The sequence below is a fragment of the Stenella coeruleoalba genome, assembly GCF_951394435.1.
Source record: "Stenella coeruleoalba genome assembly, chromosome: 13".
Taxonomy (NCBI): Eukaryota; Metazoa; Chordata; class Mammalia; order Artiodactyla; family Delphinidae; genus Stenella; species Stenella coeruleoalba.
The window spans coordinates 8,081,836-8,101,014 of record NC_137159.1 but is presented as its reverse complement, the minus strand read 5'-3'; the positions used below and the strand labels follow the sequence as shown (position 1 = coordinate 8,101,014).

Below are 19,179 nucleotides of genomic sequence, written 5' to 3'. Positions count from 1 at the left end.
AGTCTGTACTTCTTGACAAAGGTCTGCCCTCAAAGGAGATGATTTTGTGACAGCATAACCAACATGGTTGTACCAGAGCCTAACCAATGTGGAGGGATGGTAGTACCTGACGCAGAGTCTCTCAAGCCTTTCTACCTCATCTAAGGGAGAAAAAAACTGAGAAACGCTTGTGAAGGTCGCATCCCAGGGGCACATGCCCACTAAAAGACTAAGACCTAATCGTAGGATAATAGAACACGTCTCCTCCACCTACACTTCACTACCATGTCAACAGGGCTCCTGTATAATAACAGGAGGTCACAGTTGAAAGAACTACAAGGTTCAGACTCTATTTAAGGAGCCTCTTAAGTGAACCCAAAGACAATAGAGGAGACAAAGAAGGAGATCAGAAGGAATTTTAGCCTCTCTGACATGCACGGCTACAGTAAACAGTAATCATAGCCTAACTCATAGACAGATAAACACAAAACTTCACAGTAAAGGCCTATTTACCTCAGTAACTTTTACCAAATGCTGCTTGTTGCAGCATTTTATTATAGAAAAAGTGAAGACAGTTAAATGTCCTTTAGTATGGGAATGAATTTTAAAAATAAAATATTTTATTCAATGACTATAGAAGCAACTGTTTAGATGTACACTCTATGTATTAAAATAGATACATTTCAAAATTATAATATTGAGCAAAAAAGGCAAATTGCAAATAGATACCTACAGTGTATTATCACTTAAAAAAACTTAAAGCACACAAAACACAAAATACATCATTTGTGGGTGACAGATATGTAGAAAAAGTACAAACATATGATAAAGAGTTATACAACAGACATGAAAGTTCTACATACCAACCATTAGGGAGGGAGGAGAAGAAAGGATGAGGAGTTGTATCTGCAATGTTTTGTTTTTTTAAATAAAGAGAGACTTTATTTAAATAATAAATATATTCTTCATAAATATGGCAAAATGTTAGCATCCTTCAACTTTGGAGATGGGCATATGTGGGTCTTTTATATTACTTTTGGGGAGGGCACTGTTTTTGTATGCTTGATATAGTTTCTAATTTTCAAAAAAGCTAAAGATTATTCTAGTTGTAGAGTAGGTAAGAGATTAGAGAACCAGAGCGGAGAACAGTTAACAGACTACAATTCACAGTATATTTAAATAACTTAAGTGTTTGTTTATACACTTAATTTACGGAAAGCCAAACAAAACTCTTTTAAATATGATACAGGATGTACTACAAGCATATTTTACCAAACTTACCTGCTCGACCTCTCTGTTGAGGGCATCTACCTTTTCTTTTAATCTGTTACCCTCTGCCTCAGCAGTGATAAGTTCTAATTTGAGGGTACTGTTATCTGCCTCTGCTTGACGGCACTTATTTTCCCAGTTTTCAGCATCTTCACTGGCTTTTCGGAGTTGGTCCATCATTTGCCGGTTCTCAGATTCCTAAAAAGCAAATCTTAGGTATTACTTTAGGAGAGTAAAATGTTAAACATGTGATGCAAATTAAACATTATTTGCCAGGCCACTGGGAATTTACTTGCCACGATGACCAACTGTACCACAATCTCAAGGACTCCTATCTCTACTCTCAGTTTAGAAAATTGGTCATCCTGTAATTAACAGAAGGGAATGGAAGCAGGATCTGCCCTGGCTCCTGAGTCACACTCACTCATCTAGTAAAGTTTTCACTCTTATCTTCAAGACCTCAATGAATATGTTCTTCTATTTGCTTCTGTTCAAACAAAATCCTCATTGCCTCCCTATAGCTGCTTGCTGACTACTTGCTGGTCTGGTTTCCGAGCTTCTGCCTCGACCTGACCTTTTGTATCTGTGTAATTCCCTTGTTCCTGACTGCTCTCCTGGGTTGTACTACGGCGATAGAGCTTCTGCCTGCTTGCGTATCTTAAGCGTCAGCTTCTGATAATTCTCTTGGTTTGGCATGCTTCCTATCTGGTTCCTGCCTTTCATTCATAACCCCAGCCTTCATTTCCTCGATCATGGACTGTTCTATAATTCACTTTTGCTCACTGTTCTAATACCTTGCCTGAAGTTGCTCAGAAGTAAAATATGGAACCTATGCCAATAGACACTACTCACAAATATACATTCATGTACATACTGGGCATACAGTATAGAACCACTGTTAGAACCTATCATGATAAAGTTCTATCATGATGGACTGACTAAAGTAGGATCTCATTTCTAAAGGAAAACAATCAGCTCCTCAAATAATATATTATACAGAGTAATAATTATGAAGCTACTTTTAAAAATATAATTTTAGTAGTATGGTTTGGCCAACTCATTCTAAAAAATCATTTATAATTCTGGTAATTCGTTAAAAAGGCACTAGATCTCTTTGCCTCCTACCTGTTAATAAACAGTTCAGAAACACTGGAATGAGCAACACCTAATTGTATAAGGCAAATTACAATAAACAACACCGCATTGTATAAAGCTTTCAAATCAGGTTTTTCTCAGAAATATGATTAATCATGAGACTGGTTGAAATTCAGTTAATATTGCCACCTTGTGGTCTGGTTGTACCTTGACCAATATGAAGGATCTTTGCCAAGTCTGTTATTAACAAGTTAACATACTAAACTACTGTATTGGCTTTTAAGATTCAGATATTCCAAATGTGCCGGTAGGAATCTGATGTGTGTTTTCTATTATTGTACTAAAAATAACAGTTTTGTACAGAGTATGTACTTGGGAGTTACATGATATAATATACATAAACTGAATTTTACCCACATTAATTTTTACCCTCTTTAACTTTCTGTAGCACTTATTGTGTGTCATTCTCTTAAAAGAGCCTTATAGCTTTATGTAGTTAGCTGTGGATGTACCATCTCCCCAATAACCCCTCAGATTCCTCAAAGACAGGAACCATTTTTATGTTGAATTCAGTTTTCTAAGGTAGAAATCATTTTTATATTAAATTTGGCTCTGTGACTAGGTAATATATGGGTCCAAGTTTAAGCAGCGAAAAAGCCTGCATTAAAACGTCTCTCTGCCCTCTAACTACTTAGTGCCCTCCCTCCCAGCAGCCGGCAACCAGTTTACCCGTTTTTGTACCTGCCCAAAGCAGCCAGAGCAGTGTGGGGGGCAAGATGGGCAACATTATAAAGAAAGTGCAACTGATCTTTGGTATTCTCCAGTTCTCTCTTTGCAGATCTCTTTCCCTCTTTTTGGTGCTTCCCCACCAGTTCCCTCCGGTTGACCACTGGGCTCTTTACACCCCTCCCCTCTCCTAACTGCTCTTCCCCCTCTTTTGTTTCCCTTCTGATTTATTCTTTTTCCAACATTTCCTGAACAATCTTTCTAAAAGGCAATTCTTCAAATAACTTCTGTGTATGTTGTAATGAGAGCTTCCTAAAAACACAGTTCAGACATATCCTTCTTACCTCTTTATTACCACCCACTTTCACATTCCACTCTAGCTACAGGACCTACTTTTCCCCCCCTCTACTTGTTGTCCCCACTGCCGGGGATGCCATTCTGTCTCCTCGCAGTTTTTCAACTCTGTCACCTCAGCGCCCAGCATACTGCACACTGAATGGATGGGTGATGAATAAAGTACTCGACAATCCTTAATGGACCTCCCTACCAAAATGGACCCGTGATCCTTTCTCTCAGGCGGGTGCCTGGATCCATCCAGCTATGTTGTGAAACAGAGTCTCAAAAAAGAACTCACATGAGGATGCTAAAAGCTGAGAGGAGTTTGATGTGTGATGTCTGAAAATACAATTCCAGAATCTAAAAGCCCCAATCCCTAATGGTGGAATTTCAGGTAATGCGATGGGCTAGGGAGAAAAAGTGTCTAACACCGACTGAAAGCTTACTACGCTAAATGTTGTTCAGATAGTCTTTTATTTATATTCTGCCCTATTCCAGAATAGACTTAGACGGCTCACTGTGCTAGGCGTATCTTACTCACTTGGGTGTTCTTCCCAATTACCGATGGGACACTGAGACTGAGGGAGGTTGAGTGGCCTACAGAAGTCCATGGTATTAGTGAGAGGAAGAGTCAGACCTACCTGACTCCAAAGCTTCTGTCCATTTATGACATTACATTGCTAGCACCTTCAACTCAAGAAGGGTAGGAAATCACCTGATTTGGCAACATGAGGCTGCTGCCTTACTGCCTGAAAACAAGGGTTGCAATTCAGGAGTCCTTAGAATCTCTCACCTCTCAAAGTCCTGAACGGTCTTATGTACACCATAAATAAATGCTCAAGATATGTTTATGGACTGAAATTAAATGATATGTTAAATACGATGAGGAAGACTGTTTGGGGGAGGAATTCCTATTAGTGGTTTGATTGTTACGTAAGTAGGTAACACCACACCTATTACAGGAGTCAATCCAACACTATTTTATATAATAGTTTATCAGATGGACATACCTAACATCCTTGGTCTAGCTGTCTCTTTATTCCAGGGTTGTCACACATGTGCCCAAATTTATCAGGAATCATCTGATATCAGACATACCAGTCGACATGTGTCTAGTCGACTGGTTACTAACAGAGAAATGGAGAAGAGAGCCATCTGCCCTCTGGTCCTGGGAAACAGGTGGCTCCACAACAGAGAGATCAATTCTGATCTGCTACACAATCAGGTGGAGCCTCTTTTGTCAAAGGTTTGTAACCGTAAACTACCATTTCCAAATATAAGTGAGCCCAACTTGATTCTGGCCCCTTGTTCTTCATCCAGTTAGGAGGATTCTGCTTATCTAAAATGGCTAAGCGGCAAATAAAAGGGGTGTATCCTTGAGTTACCCTTCTGGACATTGGTGACATTCTAAATATATAGTTAACACGTAACTGTCAACATTAAAATAGGTTATGCCTTAAAGAAATGCACTTGATTCAGCTGTCCCTATCAGTGCAATCAATCAACAGCTTTAGTGAAAACTCAAGTGTCTCGAGCCAAGGTGGAAATATATATATACGTACTTCGGACTGTAATATATTCTTCAGTTTATTAACCTCCAAATTAGTGTCTTGAACCTTCTGTTTAATGTCATTAAGCTCATTATGAGTATCATTCAGTTTTTTAGACAGTGCCTATAAGAAAAAGACAGTTAGATCTGACTACAAAAAATTAAAAATTGCTCTGTGTCAAAACTACCATAAATTTTTAAATATTTACAGTATATATGATAAATAAAAATTAATATGCCTAATATATAAAGCTCATATAAAGACAGTGAGAAAAACACAAGAGTCCAAACAGTAAATGGGCAAAGAACCCAAACACAATTCACAAAAAGGAAGCATAAGTGGATAATACTTGAAAAAAGTTAAAATTTACTAGTAATCAAAGATACGGTAAGGAATGGGCGTTTCCATGTATTATTAGAGTAAATGTAAATTTGAGAAAAGCAAATCTGTGATCTGCTACCTGGTCATGACATGAGACATTTTTAAAAGCTCATAAAAACAAGAAAGACAAAAATATGTTACTTTTTGTTAAAGGTGGGAGATGGATACTTGGGTATTCACGATACCCATGTCCACTTAGAAGGTTTTTTAATTTAAAAAAGAAACCTCATAAGCGTTTGATTCAATTTGAAACTCAATCTATAAAATTTAATGAAAAAGAATGTTTATTAAGGCATTATTTGCTATGTGACAATATTTATTCACATTAGGTGAATGATGCAGTACCTAATAGTATCTACATAGTGGTAAAACCACACAGAATACTATGAATTCATGAGAAATGTTTGGAATAATTTTTAATAACAGAGAAAAATGTTAATGTATATTTGAAAAAAATCAGGATAAAACACTGAAAACAACTCAATTTGTTTAAAATCGTGGTATTGAGGAAGAAATTTTTTTTAAGGTTTCTGCTTTCCAAATCTTTTATGATATGGGTTTTTTCTTTTTTTTAACATCTTTATTGGAGTACAATTGCTTTACAATGTTGTGTTAGTTTCTGCTGTATAACAAAGTGAATCAGCTATACATATACATATATCCCCATATCCCTTCCCTTTTGCGTCTCCCTCCCACCCTCCCTATCCCACCCTTCTAGGTGGTCACAAAGCACCGAGCTGATCTCCCTGTGCTATGCGGCTGCTTCCCACTAGCTATCTATTTTACATTTGGTAGTGTATATATGTCAATGCTATTCTCTCACTTAGCCCCAGCTTACCCTTCCCCCTCCCTGTGTCCTCAAGTCCACTCTCTACGTCTGCGTCTTTATTCCTGTCCTGCCCCTAGGTTCATCGGAACCATTTTTTTTTTAGATTCCATATATATGTGTTAGCACACGGTATTTGTTTTTCTCTTTCTGACTTACTTCATTCTGTATGACAGACTCTAGGTCCATCCACCTCACTACAAATAACTCAATTTTGTTTCTTTTTATGGCTGAGTAATATTCCATTGTATATATGTGCCACATCTTCTTTATCCATTCATCTGTCGATGGACACTTAGGTTGCTTCCGTCTCCTGGCTATTGTAAATAGAGCTGCAGTGAACATTGTGGTACATGACTCTTCTTGAATTATGTTTTTTTCAGGGTATATGCTCAGTAGTGGGATTGCTGGGTCATATGGGAGTTCTATTTTTAGTTTTTTAAGGAACGTCCATGCTGTTCTCCATAGTGGCTGTATCAATTTGCATTCCCACCAACAGTGCAAGAGGGTTCCCTTTTCTCCACACTCTCTCCAGCATTTATTGTTTGTAGATTTTTTGATGATGGCCATTCTGACCAGTGTGAGGTGATACCTCATTGTAGTTCTGATTTGCATTTCTCTAATGATTAGTGATGTTGAGCATCCTTTCATGTGTTTGTTGGCAATATGATATGAGTTTTTAAACAACCTGCAGTCCACAGAGGGATCCATCTTCTACTCTTGGGCCCTCTGACCCAAACAAAGGAAAAAACTATTCTTGAACATTTGTATATTGTTATGATACTAATTTTCTTCTTCTGATTATAAAAGATGTTTATGAAGGTGTAACAAACAACTATGATGTTACAGTAAGCTAATAACAGTTAAAAAATATTTATCTAGTGATTATGCGAGACACTCTACATTCTTGCCAGGCATATTCTCATCTACTCTCCATTTTTACAGTTGATAAACTGAGAGAAGTTAAATGATAGGATCACACAGCCAGGCAGGGGACTTGAACTCATGTGGGTCTTAAACACTCCACTCTATTGTCTTCTCATGTACAACAAAACATGATATAAAGTGCTATGTGGTTTTATCCCAGCTACATTGAAAAGTTCATGTAAAAGATAGTATAAAAATTTTTTAAGTACATTGAAAATCAGTAAAAAATACATTAACAGTGGGTAACTCTGGGTGGTAAATATGAGAGTTTTTAATCTAATTTTCATAAATATAAGTTATATTTACCTTTAGCCTATTTGCTTTAGCTATAAATAGAGCACACAAAGTAGATCCTATAAATTCACATCTCTTGTTTTTATTGCTATTAACTTTTAAAAAATAAACTTTCTTTTAAAATAGTTTTAGACTTATAGAAGAGTTATTAAAATAGTATAGAGAGTGCCCATATACCCTACACTTAGCTTCCTCTATTATTAACATCTTATATTCGTATGGTAAATTTGTCACAATTCATGAACCAATATTGATACATTATTGACTAAAGTCCATATTTTATTCAGATTTCTTCCATTTTTACATAATGTCCTTTTTCTGTTCCAGGATCCCATTATTCATTAATTTTTGAACAAAGTACTTTAACACCTCAGGCAACTTTTTAATAATTAATCAAGTTTTGCATCTTTATATCTGATTATGTAAATTAAAATATTTAACAGTTAAAAAAATACAGACTTTTATGATGCAAACTGAACACATTGAGAGTGATAGCAAAGCAAGGGAAATTATTTGGACCAAAAATTTTAAAGGGGGAAGAAAGTTTCCAAGTAGAATTTTTTTTCTTTTTTCTTTTTTTTTTTTTGTGGTACGCGGGCCTTTCACCGTTGTGGCCTCTCCCCTTGCGGAGCACAGGCTCTGGCCGCGCAGGCTCAGCGGCCACGGCTCACAGGCCCAGCCGCTCAGCGGCACGTGGGATCTTCCCGGACCAGGGCACGATCCTGTGTCCCCTGCATCGGCAGGCGGACCTCAACCACTGTGCCACCAGGGAAGCCCCAAGTAGAATTTTTTAATGTTAAAATTAAAAGTGATATTGGTAATGAGAGCTCTGGATAAAGCTGAACTGTACTGGCTTAGCAAGTAATTAAAAGAGAAATTTTCCTAAAAAGAATCACAGTGCTAAAGAGAACCAAATAATGTATCATGGTCTGTATACTCATATTCAAACGGAGTAACAGTCCATCAAATAAATCTATGCTTTTCTTAAAAATTTCGGAAGGTTATCTTCATTTGTTGGTTTATTCAAATATTTATCCTTCACTAAGGAAGTACTTCCTAAGGTTTAATGCAAATCTATTATATCCCCATTCCCTCTTTTCTCTGATATTTAAACTATATGTCTGAAAATTTCATTTAGAAATTATGTGGCATATTCTGTGTAATAAAGGTAAAAAATGGCTAGTTCCAAAGCCTGAGCTTTTCTACAAAATGAAATGAGGGTTATGTCTCAGAAGAAATACCTATTTTTCTCAGAGAAAAAGATTGTAGGAACAAGTATACCTGGTTTTCTTGTTTAGCTTTAGAAAACTGTTCTTGGAGACTGTCATTCTCATGAGCCAAGATATCCCTTTCCTTGGCAATTTGAGACAGCTCATCATTTGTTTCATCCAATTGCCGACGCATTCTGGAAATGTCTTGTTCACACATAATTAGGGCTTCAGTAGACTGTCTATTCCACAAATCAAATAGTACATAAGAAGAGACATTTTACCAGAAAAGAATAACAAATTTTCCCAAGACAGAAGATAGACAGTTAGCATGAAAACATTTGAAGAAGTTTTAAATACATTTAAATGTGTAGGAAGAAACACTGCAGAGATAGTGCACTGCAGTTCCTCTGTGTTGCCAACATTTCACTATAAACAAGGATGCCAAATATACACAGTAGTCAATGATTTGTTAAGCATTTCAAAACTTCTGACATTCAAGTATAAGAAAGACTTCATCCTACCTCTAGCTGCTATGGCTTAGTCTCCTCTGCAGGCTCCTCTTCTCCTGCCCTCTTAAAAATGAATGGTTCTCAGAGCTTAACCCTTAGCCTCCTGATTCTTCTCACGCTACCCCTTTGCTCAGACAATTCCTATTCATATCCGTGGCTCCCAACCCTGTCTACACCCAGATGACTCTGAAATGATCACCCCAGCCTCAGCCTCTCCCTCACACTCTAGACCCTTATATTTAACTGCTAACTAGACATACTTATAAGGACATCTCAAAAGCTCTTCAAAGAAAAGTCTTTTCTCACGTAGGTTCATCATGTCCAGTATTCATCCCCAGACAGAAACCTGGCATTTTCCTAGATTTTCTCCTTTACAAACACCACACTCCTGTCCTCCAAACTCCCAACCCCAATTTATCATCACCTCTGCAGCCTAGCTCATCTTTCCGGCATAAAAATCTCAAAATTCTTTAATGATTTCTCATTGCCCACAGACTCATTTGTCTGTAACACAGGCCTCTGCCTGCCTACCTAGCCTCTTCTCCTTCATTTCTCCCCTTACACTTTGGGTTCCAACACACTCACTTACTTGTCATTCAAGAGGCTCTTGAACATGATCTGTGGTTCTTTGTGGCTTTGTTATTCTTTCTACCTTGAATGCCTTCTCTTTGCTTTCCTTGGCAAACAGAGTATCCTCCCTTTACTTCCCTAAACAGACTTAGGCCTCCTTTCAACATTAGAGAGTTATCATCTTACATATAACATTAAGCTCCTTGTTTCTTACTATCTTTGTACAATACCTAACATAGTACTTTGCCCCCAATAAGTGCTCACATTTTTGTTGAATAAGTGACTTACCTTGATGCCTGTTCCATCTCAGCAATGATATTCTTCATGCCTGAAATGGTCTTTTCCTTGAAAAGTAATATAAGTATTAAATAAAAAATTATCTTAAACTGTTATTTCTGTTAAAACTGAATAAACTAAAAGAATTTCCCCTCCCTTTTGGATTTCCATTTGGTTTTAAACATTTATATTCTATTTTTCTTTGCTACACTTTAAAACTAAAGCCTAATATATCAGTGTGAGTATACGTACTGGATAAAAACAATAGATTATGCTCATTTAAGCAAAGACTATACTTAAGTATATTGATATGATATCATTATATCAAATACTGTTAAAAGATGTTTTGTGCAGTTATCCAGCAACATAAGAACCCCTTAAGCACCCTGTTTTTGGAAGAAAACCAATGGTTGACATTGTAGTGTTCTATACTGGGAATAGGACTGATTTACTTCCTCACTTCTTCATGCTATAAAACCCAGGAAAGTGAATCATGTAAAACTGAATTAGTTATTAAGAATAATAACTTTGACCAAGTATAATATATATATGTCATCAACATCATCTTCAAAAAGCTGTTCCAATGGAATTACTTATAAAAGTATATGACTAATTTTAGGTGTGAGTTAACAAGGAGGTAAGCATTAGGCCTAGAGCAAAGGTATAAAAAAATAAATTGCTATTCTTCCTTTTCAAGGGTATGGTGAAGAAGTAGAATTAATGGAGTCAATCAAGACTGAAATGAGGGGGAATATCTTAAGGCCATCAATACCATTCCCACACCTCCTCCTTTAAAAACTCGCTGATCCTGAACTAGTTACAGATACTTTACATAGGTTCTTAGCACTAACATTAGTCCTAAAAAAGGAAAATTATTCTTTCACTAAATACCTAGATTTCACTTTGCCCTTTAAATTTTCAAATCCTTAGTAACCAAGTAGCAAGATGAAAAACTAAATCTGTATTTCCCAACTAGTGCTGTTTTTTTCATCAGAGAGACACGTGTGTGTGTGTGTGTGTGTGTACGTGATCTTCCTTTATTCACGTGCTCCTCTCTAGGGTATTTTTATCTCTGGTTTCCCATTCTGCTTTCTGGTAGAATGGTACAGATTCCACATCTGGCAGTAATAGGTATTGAAGTATGGTTAAAATATCTATTAGCAAAACTGTTAAATCCCTTTAAGAAGCACAAGCCAATGGAAGAAAAACTCAAAGAGACAATACCACTTAAAATGGAATATTTACACATGCTTTCGAAATATAACTTAATACACCTCTAAATAAATTCTGAAAAGCTCATTGAACTTCTAGTGTTTCTGACAGAAGTTCCTTGGTTAAAATTTAAACATGGCTTATAAGCCTAAAAAGGACTTTCCTTTATCAATAGAAATTCATCTTGAAAGACTCTCTAAGAACACTGTAAAGTATCCAGGGCAACAAAATTACTGTATAGTATCCAATAATATATCCTCTTAGCCTATTTTTCTCTTAATATGACCCAAATAGTACTGTTTCTTAAATTGTTGAAATTTATGCCATCATTATCAATTTGATATTCCTTGTACAATCTCAATACATCTGTCCAACCAGTGACATAGATTCAAGTTAATTGTTAAAAATTCAACCTGGACAGGATGGTCATAAATCTACTCAGAAAAAAGAAACAAACTAAAATTTTACACAAATAATTCTGGCTTTTATGATTCAAAAATCGGTGAACTGGCTATTGAATTTTCTAACTTTAATTGGTAGCAGGTAGTAGAACATCTTTTAAAACTATGATTACCAGTAAAAATTCACCTTATTCACTATAATATAGACTTTTCCATAGTAATTTATTTCTGTAATCTCCAGATTAAACTATAAAACTACTGCTTTTCACTGAAAGGCATTATAAATTCAGCTCTGAAATATCACTCTAGAGAACATTTCCTCTTTTGAATGTCTAACACTGCTTTAAAAAGTTATTTTCCTTTCATAGGATGGATGTGTTTACATTCATAATCCTATACAAAACTCTTAATTTTGAAATAGACTTGCAACTCAATATTCTTTGTGAAGGAAAAGATAATATTGGTACAGTTAGTAGAATGGAAGAAATGTGAAATATAAGATATAACAGAAGGAACAGATATTCAGAAAGAATTGAGTAATTTGTTTCTAAAGCAAATCATGTTTAACTATTCAAAAAGTGGTTTGAATATAATGAGAAACAAAATCCCACCCCCCAAAATACCATAAAATTTCAAAAATATTAAAAGGTATTAACTATAATGAGTCAGACTTTTCAACAAGTTAAAAGCCAAAATTTACTACCTCATGTATTTTGATAACTTCAATTGTGCTCATGATTCCCAAATCTATTAACTTCAATTTTCTCTCCAAACCTTAAAATCCAAGAGCCTATGAATATTTCACTACATGTCCCAAAGGCATGTCAATAATCTTCCTCTCTAAGCTTGTTCTGTGTCCTGTGTTTCCTACTTCACACATAGGAACTATTCATTTGGTTCTGAAGTCAGAAAGCGCATCTTGTCAGTCTTACTTCCTAGAGTTGTCTATTTCTCTCATGGATACTGCCACTCTCCTAATACAGTTCTTATCATTTTACTCCTAACTAGTGTCCTTGTCACTACTCTCATTTCCCTACAGTCCACCTTTTATGTAGATTAACAAGGGCTAGGATAATGTTTTAATGATCTAATTGTAACATTTCATTTTCATTATTTCAATGTTCCTCTATGTCCATGATGATGGAAACTAAACTCAGTATCATGTGTAGTTCTGATCTGTTGCTTATCTATCCCACCTCATCTTTTACCACCGCCGCCCCCTTCATTCCCCCCATACTCCCCTTTGCACTCTATTCTCTGGACATATTAAACTATCAAGAAATCTCATGAAATTCTCTTATGAGAGCCACTGGGCTTTCATATAATCTGCTCTACTTGTTTGGATCACCCTTTCTCTAAAAAGCGCTCTGCCTGTCTGGATCACTCTTTCTCTCACTGTCCCCTTTCTCTAAATCTTTCCTTGGCTAATTCCTAGTCATCTTTCAGGGCAGTGTAGGCACCATCACCGTGTGGAAGGCTTCCTAGATCTTCTCCCTCCCCTAATCCATCCCCCAGGCTGAATCAGGTATGTTTCTGACAAACTTCACTCATACATTGTGCATACGTCATTATGGTACTTAGCACATTCTATCATAACAGCCTCTTTCTTTATCTTTCTCTGAATTACACCATAGGCCTTTGGAAGGTATGCCCACTCAACCTCAGTTTCTAACATAATTCCTGGTACATGTCAATAAATGTTTGTTGAATGGATGGATGGCTGGATAAATGAATGAATTAGTTCCCTTAGAGAGGGGAAAGACCTTATGCCAGAGATGCTGCCTTTGCTTAAAACATTTGTGGAAAACAGTTTAGGAATTGCCTTCAGAATCAGCTTATGAGCTAGAAAAGGGGGTCAATATATCCCTGCCTTTTTGAGAACACCTTTTTGTTGTTGTTGTTGTTGTTTGAACAACAGAAATGTGGGATGAAGCTTATCATCTAACTTTATTCACCAGTTCCATGTGATCCACTCTCAAGGGTAAGGATGATGTAACAATGTGCCCCAGTTCTGAATACAATTACAAAGGTGGTTTTAATGAAATACACATATTGCCTCCCAAGGTGGCTACCTGAAAACGTAAGTTCTGGTGTGCTTTTAAAAAGAAATCAGTCTTACTGCTTTTTTTTTATTATGCTTTACATTTTGATATTTGAATTAGTTATTGTTAGTGAATGTTGATCATAAAGTGATGAAAGAAAAATCTATTTCAAAATATTAGCTAGTGAATTTGAACACATATTTCCTAAGACTATCTTGAAATATTTCAAAATCAGATTTTAAAGTTTTAGCTCTCTAGGAAAAAATTGAGAAAATCCTATTATTTTATTCAGATTCAAGTTCAAACATTTCTTTTAAACCACGGTTGTCAGAACATACTTTCATTGCCAAACTCTCTCCAAGGGATGCAATATTCTCAGATTTTTTATCCAAACATGCTTGCAGGCATTCCTTTTCTTTAGCCAGATCATTGAGGGTTGCACCGAGAATGCTGATTTCTTCTCGCTGGGCAATACTTTGTCTTGTAAAATTATCTAAATGTGTAATCATAAAGGCATTGTTTTAATCAAGATAAATTTTTTTCCAGTTCAAGCAGAGTGAAATACGTTTCAAAGAAAATTATCCTGTATTATATTCAATGACTAAATATAAAGTACTGTATCCCAAATAAATAATGGCTTTTGTTGTTAGTGATTAAAAATGAAGGTTAATCATGAAATTCTAAATGATATAAATGTAAAAGCACAATTAATATATTTGAATTAGAACAGCAAAGGATATATGTGGAATCTAGAAAAATGGTACAGATGAACTGGTTTGCAAGGAAGAAATAGAGACACAGATGTAAAGAACAAACATATGGACACCAACGAGGGAAAGAGGTGTGGGGGGAGGTGGTGGGATGAATTGGGAGATTGGGATTGACATATATACACTAATATGTATAAAATAGATAACCAATAAGAATCTGCTGTATAAAAAAATAAATTCAAAAAAAAAACGGAAAAGAATATGATAAAGAATGTAGATATATATGTATAACTGAATCACTTTGCTGTACAGCAGAAATTAACACAACATTGGAAATCAACTATACTTCAATAAAGTATATTTTTAGAAAAAAGAACAGCAAAGGAAAGTTCTTTATAACAAGTTCTCAAAGTAGGATGTGTGGTGGGGTAGGGAGGGTGTGTGGATGTAGCACGTGCACTATCAATTTTCCCCCCTCTAATTTCACCTCCCTCTAGCTTAGAATCACTGTTGGATGTAAGCTGGTAACTAACAGATCTTAATAAAATATCCAGTTAAGTCATCTTCAGAGTCAAATATCTTCTAGTATTTTGGTTTTTCTAAAGTAGTGTTATAAAAATTCCTAGAAAAAAAATCATCCCAGGAAGTCTGATTTGATTTGTAAGAACGCTGGCAAGCCAATGTCACTGTTGAAGGACTGAAAGATGGTGTGGAATAGTGGTTTCTAAATTGTGGTTTCTCAACCAGCACCATTGGCAGCACCTGGGAACTTGTGAGAAATACAAATTCTTAGGTCCCATCCTAGTCCTACTGAATTAGAAATTCTGAGTGGGCAGACCAATTTATGTTTTAACAAGCACCCCTCCCAAGTGATTCTAATGCACAATAAAGTTTGAGAACCACTTGAGGAAATTGGTAAGGATACAAAAGCCCTGGCCGTATCCTACTTCGAGGAGCCCCGCTCAGTGAGGTTTAGCTCTCCAGGTAAAGACTGAAGTTTGAGAACCACTGGTCTAGAGCTCTACCAAGGAAGCTCTGTGTGACTAGACCTCTAAGTAAATGCCCACCAAGGGCCACCCAGTGCACCACTAAGAGATGTAATCCCATATGCCAAGAGGGTGATTTATATAATACATCACATCCCTTTTCCAGGCAAACCACATGTTTTGGGTGTTCTGTTATCTGAGTTCATTCCCATTGGCATAAAATAAACTCTAAAACAACTAGTATATCCTAGCTTAAAAAAATCCTCAACCCCACATCCCACTTAAGCTGCCACCCCATTTTTCTACTACTCTTAATAGCCAAACTTCTTAAGACTTCTATTCTCTCCTGTCTCTACCTCCTCACTTCCCAATCATTCGTCAACCTACCCCATCTTCCACATCTAACACTGTAATTCAAACTTTTTAGGGGGGTCAGTGCTACCAAAACCTCCAATGTGCCAATCCAATCAATGTTTTTTCATTCTCATCTTATTTTGCTTCTTGAAAGTACCTGACAATTGATCATATCCTCCTTTTTAAAACATGTTGCTCTCTTGCTTCCCAAAATGACACTCACTTCTGGGTTTTCTTCCTATGTCTTTGGCTTCTTCTTACTCAGTCCTGGATCCTCTTCTCCTCATTCTCTATATTTCCCCTAGGTGATTTCATGGTTTTAAAATACCATTTATATGCTGATGTGTCCCAAATGTATATCTTTAGCTTAGATTTCTCATCTGAGATACAAACTTATCTATTTACCTGCTTACCCTACCTTTTTACTTGAACTTAAAATATCCAGAAATGAGTTCTTCAATCTTCCCCTTTTATATTTTCTTTTAATACTTCCTGTCTCAATAAAAAGCACCTCCACCCACCTAATTGCTTATGTCAGATATTTTTGAACTGCATAATAGTAAATCTTAAAAATATTTATTGTTTTAAAATGGGCTCTTTTATAATCTTGACCAAAATTTTACTTTAAAGTTATAACCATATTTTCATAAAGATCACTGGTAAGAAACAATAATAGGAGACTTTATAAAAATAATCTTTATAAACTCAAGTGATACCATAGATATAGCCAAATATATGTACACTTTCCACCAAAGATAGTATATATGTAATGTATTTCATTACAACAGCTATGGGCATGACATATAATACAAAAACTTATAAATTCAAAATTGATCATCATAAATTTACAAAGTATTGCTGCTTTGTTTAGCTATTTCTTCATTGAAAAATATGAAGCCATGTCTAAGTATTTATGGTCCTAAATTTAAGTAAAAATTTTTATTATCAAAGAAAAATATATTTTCCCATGATTTCTGACTAAAAAACTTTAAGGGCATATTTCTAAGTTTATCTATGTTATAACTGAAGAGAAGAAAACTTTTTTTAAACCAGACTTTAAAAAAAAAGTAACATCAGGGAAAAAAAAAACAACTCACCAATTTTTTCATCCAAGCACATAATTTTCTCCTGAGTAAGCTGTAGCTCATATTTTTTCTTAGCAAGGTATCGTTGAGTATCAGAAAGATCTTTTTCTGTGTTTTCATATAAAAGTCTGTAAACATTTTAATAATGAAACTAATTCTGAAATTTTGTTTTATCAACTTTTTAGTGTATTTAAATCTAAAAACTTTTAAGAATACTAATGTACATTTTTTTCTTCTTAGTATTTTCATTATAAAAACACATTATAGGAGGTTTGAAATATAAAGGATAAAAAGGGATACTCAATCCGCCACTCCAACATAAGCAACTATTAGCATTTTGGTGTTCATTAGTTCGTATTTTTTTGGCTACACGTATTTTAAAGTTACCATATTCTAAATTCAAAACTGAATCCTGATTTTTTTCCACCTACACTTAATCTTTAATATTTTTTAGTCTTATTATTCAGCCCTCCAAATTATCATTTTTTGGCTGAAAAACCTTATATGAGCAGTAACCATTTACTTAAGTACTCCCCTAATATTAGACATTTAGGTTCATTTCAGGTTTTCACTATCACAAATAAATCTGTAATGAATAGCATTTCATTGAGTCCACAAACATTTATTAAGTGGCTAGTATGTACCAGGCACTAGGTGTTGAGGAAGCTATGGTGAACTAGGTGGGCAGTGGCCGTGGTCTCATGGAGTTCACAGTCAATAAACAAATATTAATAAGTAAACAGACTATAATTTCTGGAAATATGGAAGCTAGATAATCTGAAAGTCCTCTCACCACAAAACACTTACACATACTAAATATGATGTAAGAAGCATCCTTTTAAATGTATAGCAAAACTTAGAAGGATTTGTAAGGGAAGTCCCCTGGAGCCAAATCAGAGCAATAAGACAATGAACTGATGTTATGTTAGATAAAGTTGGGGTTTGCCTGTCTCTGTGGCCTAGAGTCTTGCCTTTTAACTCAGAAACAGAAGATGAGGCCACAGAGATGGCTGCAACACAAGTATTAGAACTAAGGTCCGGGAATTCCCTGGTGGTCCAGTGATTAAGACTCTGTGTTCTCACTGCTGAGGGCCCAGGTTTGATCCCTGGTTGGGGAATTAAGATCCCACAGGCCATGTGGCATGCCCAAAAAAGAAAAAAAAAAAAAGAATTAAGATCCTCTACCATAAGGCCACTAAGGGCTACACTATTACTGGAGAGGACTAGAAGAAATCAGCTTGCCAAACATTGCTAGCGCCAGGGTAACAAAAATAACTAAAAGTCTTCATTGGGAATTCTCAACCTCAAGATAAGAAATCAAAATAAAATCTGGTTCCAGGATGGTCATATAATCTAGAACACTCAGTGGAAATAAAAGTTCTCTGGAGGGACATGTCCTCAACTCAGGCACAAACTAAACCTCAGACAAAGGTCTGTTGAAAATGAGCTCACAATTCAATCTCAAAAACACATTAAGAAACAACCCAAACTTAGTGGGAGTCAAAATACACACAAACTAAATTAAATCCCAAAGAACTTCAGATTATAGCATTATTAAATAGCAATTTAAAAAGTTTTAAATACTAAGACATAACATAAGTAATAGAATACACAATGAAAAGAAAAAAGAACCAGCAGATTTTTAAAAGAACCAAAGAGAACTTCAGGAAATTAAACTGAAGTCACTGAAATAAAACTTTTAAAAGGACAACATCAAATGACAAGTTTAAGAACAAAATAGACACAGCTAAAGAGACAATTAGTAAGATAGAAAGAAAAAAAAAAAAGCCAGATCAGAGGAAATTACCTATAATAGAGCGCAGAAAAAAAAGATAGAAAAAATACAAAATAAAGTTTAAGAGACATAAAGAATAGAATGAGAAGGTCCAGTATTCACCTAATAAAAATTCCACAAGAGAATAAACATAATATTCAAAGAAACAATGGCTCATATAATACATGAAATCTTAAACTAAAGAAACATCAATGAAAAACATAAACAGCAGCTTTGAGGGAATGTAAATCATGGGTAGAGCCAAAAAAAAAAAGCTGTATCTATTAAGACAATTATAAATTGAGGAGGGTAAAAGTATTTAAAGGGACACAAGATTTCTACATTTAAACTGATAAAATGTGACACCCGTAGGCTGTGTGTATAATGTAATATCTAGAGCAACCAATGAAAACATCTACATAGAGATACTCAAAAGTATTAAAGATAGATCCAAATGAAATTCTTAAAAATGTTCAAGTAACCCACAGAAAGGTGGGAAAAAGAAAAAAGAGATAAGAAAAACAAAGGGAAGAAACAAACAAAAAAACAAATAAAACAGGAGACTTGAGCCCTAACATATAATAATTACATTAAATACATAAGGTCTACCTTATTTGTGTTAGCTAAACACTAGAAACAATCAAAATGTCCCTCAATAGATGAATG

The 19,179-nt window shown here is 35.4% G+C and overlaps 1 protein-coding gene across 5 annotated transcripts in view; it reads right to left on the bottom strand.

Moving 5' to 3' along the window:
- TSGA10 (testis specific 10) overlaps positions 1-19,179 on the bottom strand; it is a 94,339-nt gene that overhangs the window by 27,050 nt on the left and 48,110 nt on the right. For all 5 annotated transcript variants that reach the window (XM_079941335.1, XM_079941333.1, XM_079941336.1 and 2 more), the window contains 6 exons: positions 16,752-16,867; positions 13,943-14,097; positions 9,962-10,017; positions 8,665-8,833; positions 4,968-5,078; positions 1,261-1,446 (listed from right to left, as the gene is read on the bottom strand). In XM_079941335.1, the coding sequence (XP_079797461.1) occupies positions 1,261-1,446; positions 4,968-5,078; positions 8,665-8,833; positions 9,962-10,017; positions 13,943-14,097; positions 16,752-16,867 (793 nt within the window). The remainder of the gene's footprint in view (positions 1-1,260; positions 1,447-4,967; positions 5,079-8,664; positions 8,834-9,961; positions 10,018-13,942; positions 14,098-16,751; positions 16,868-19,179) is intronic.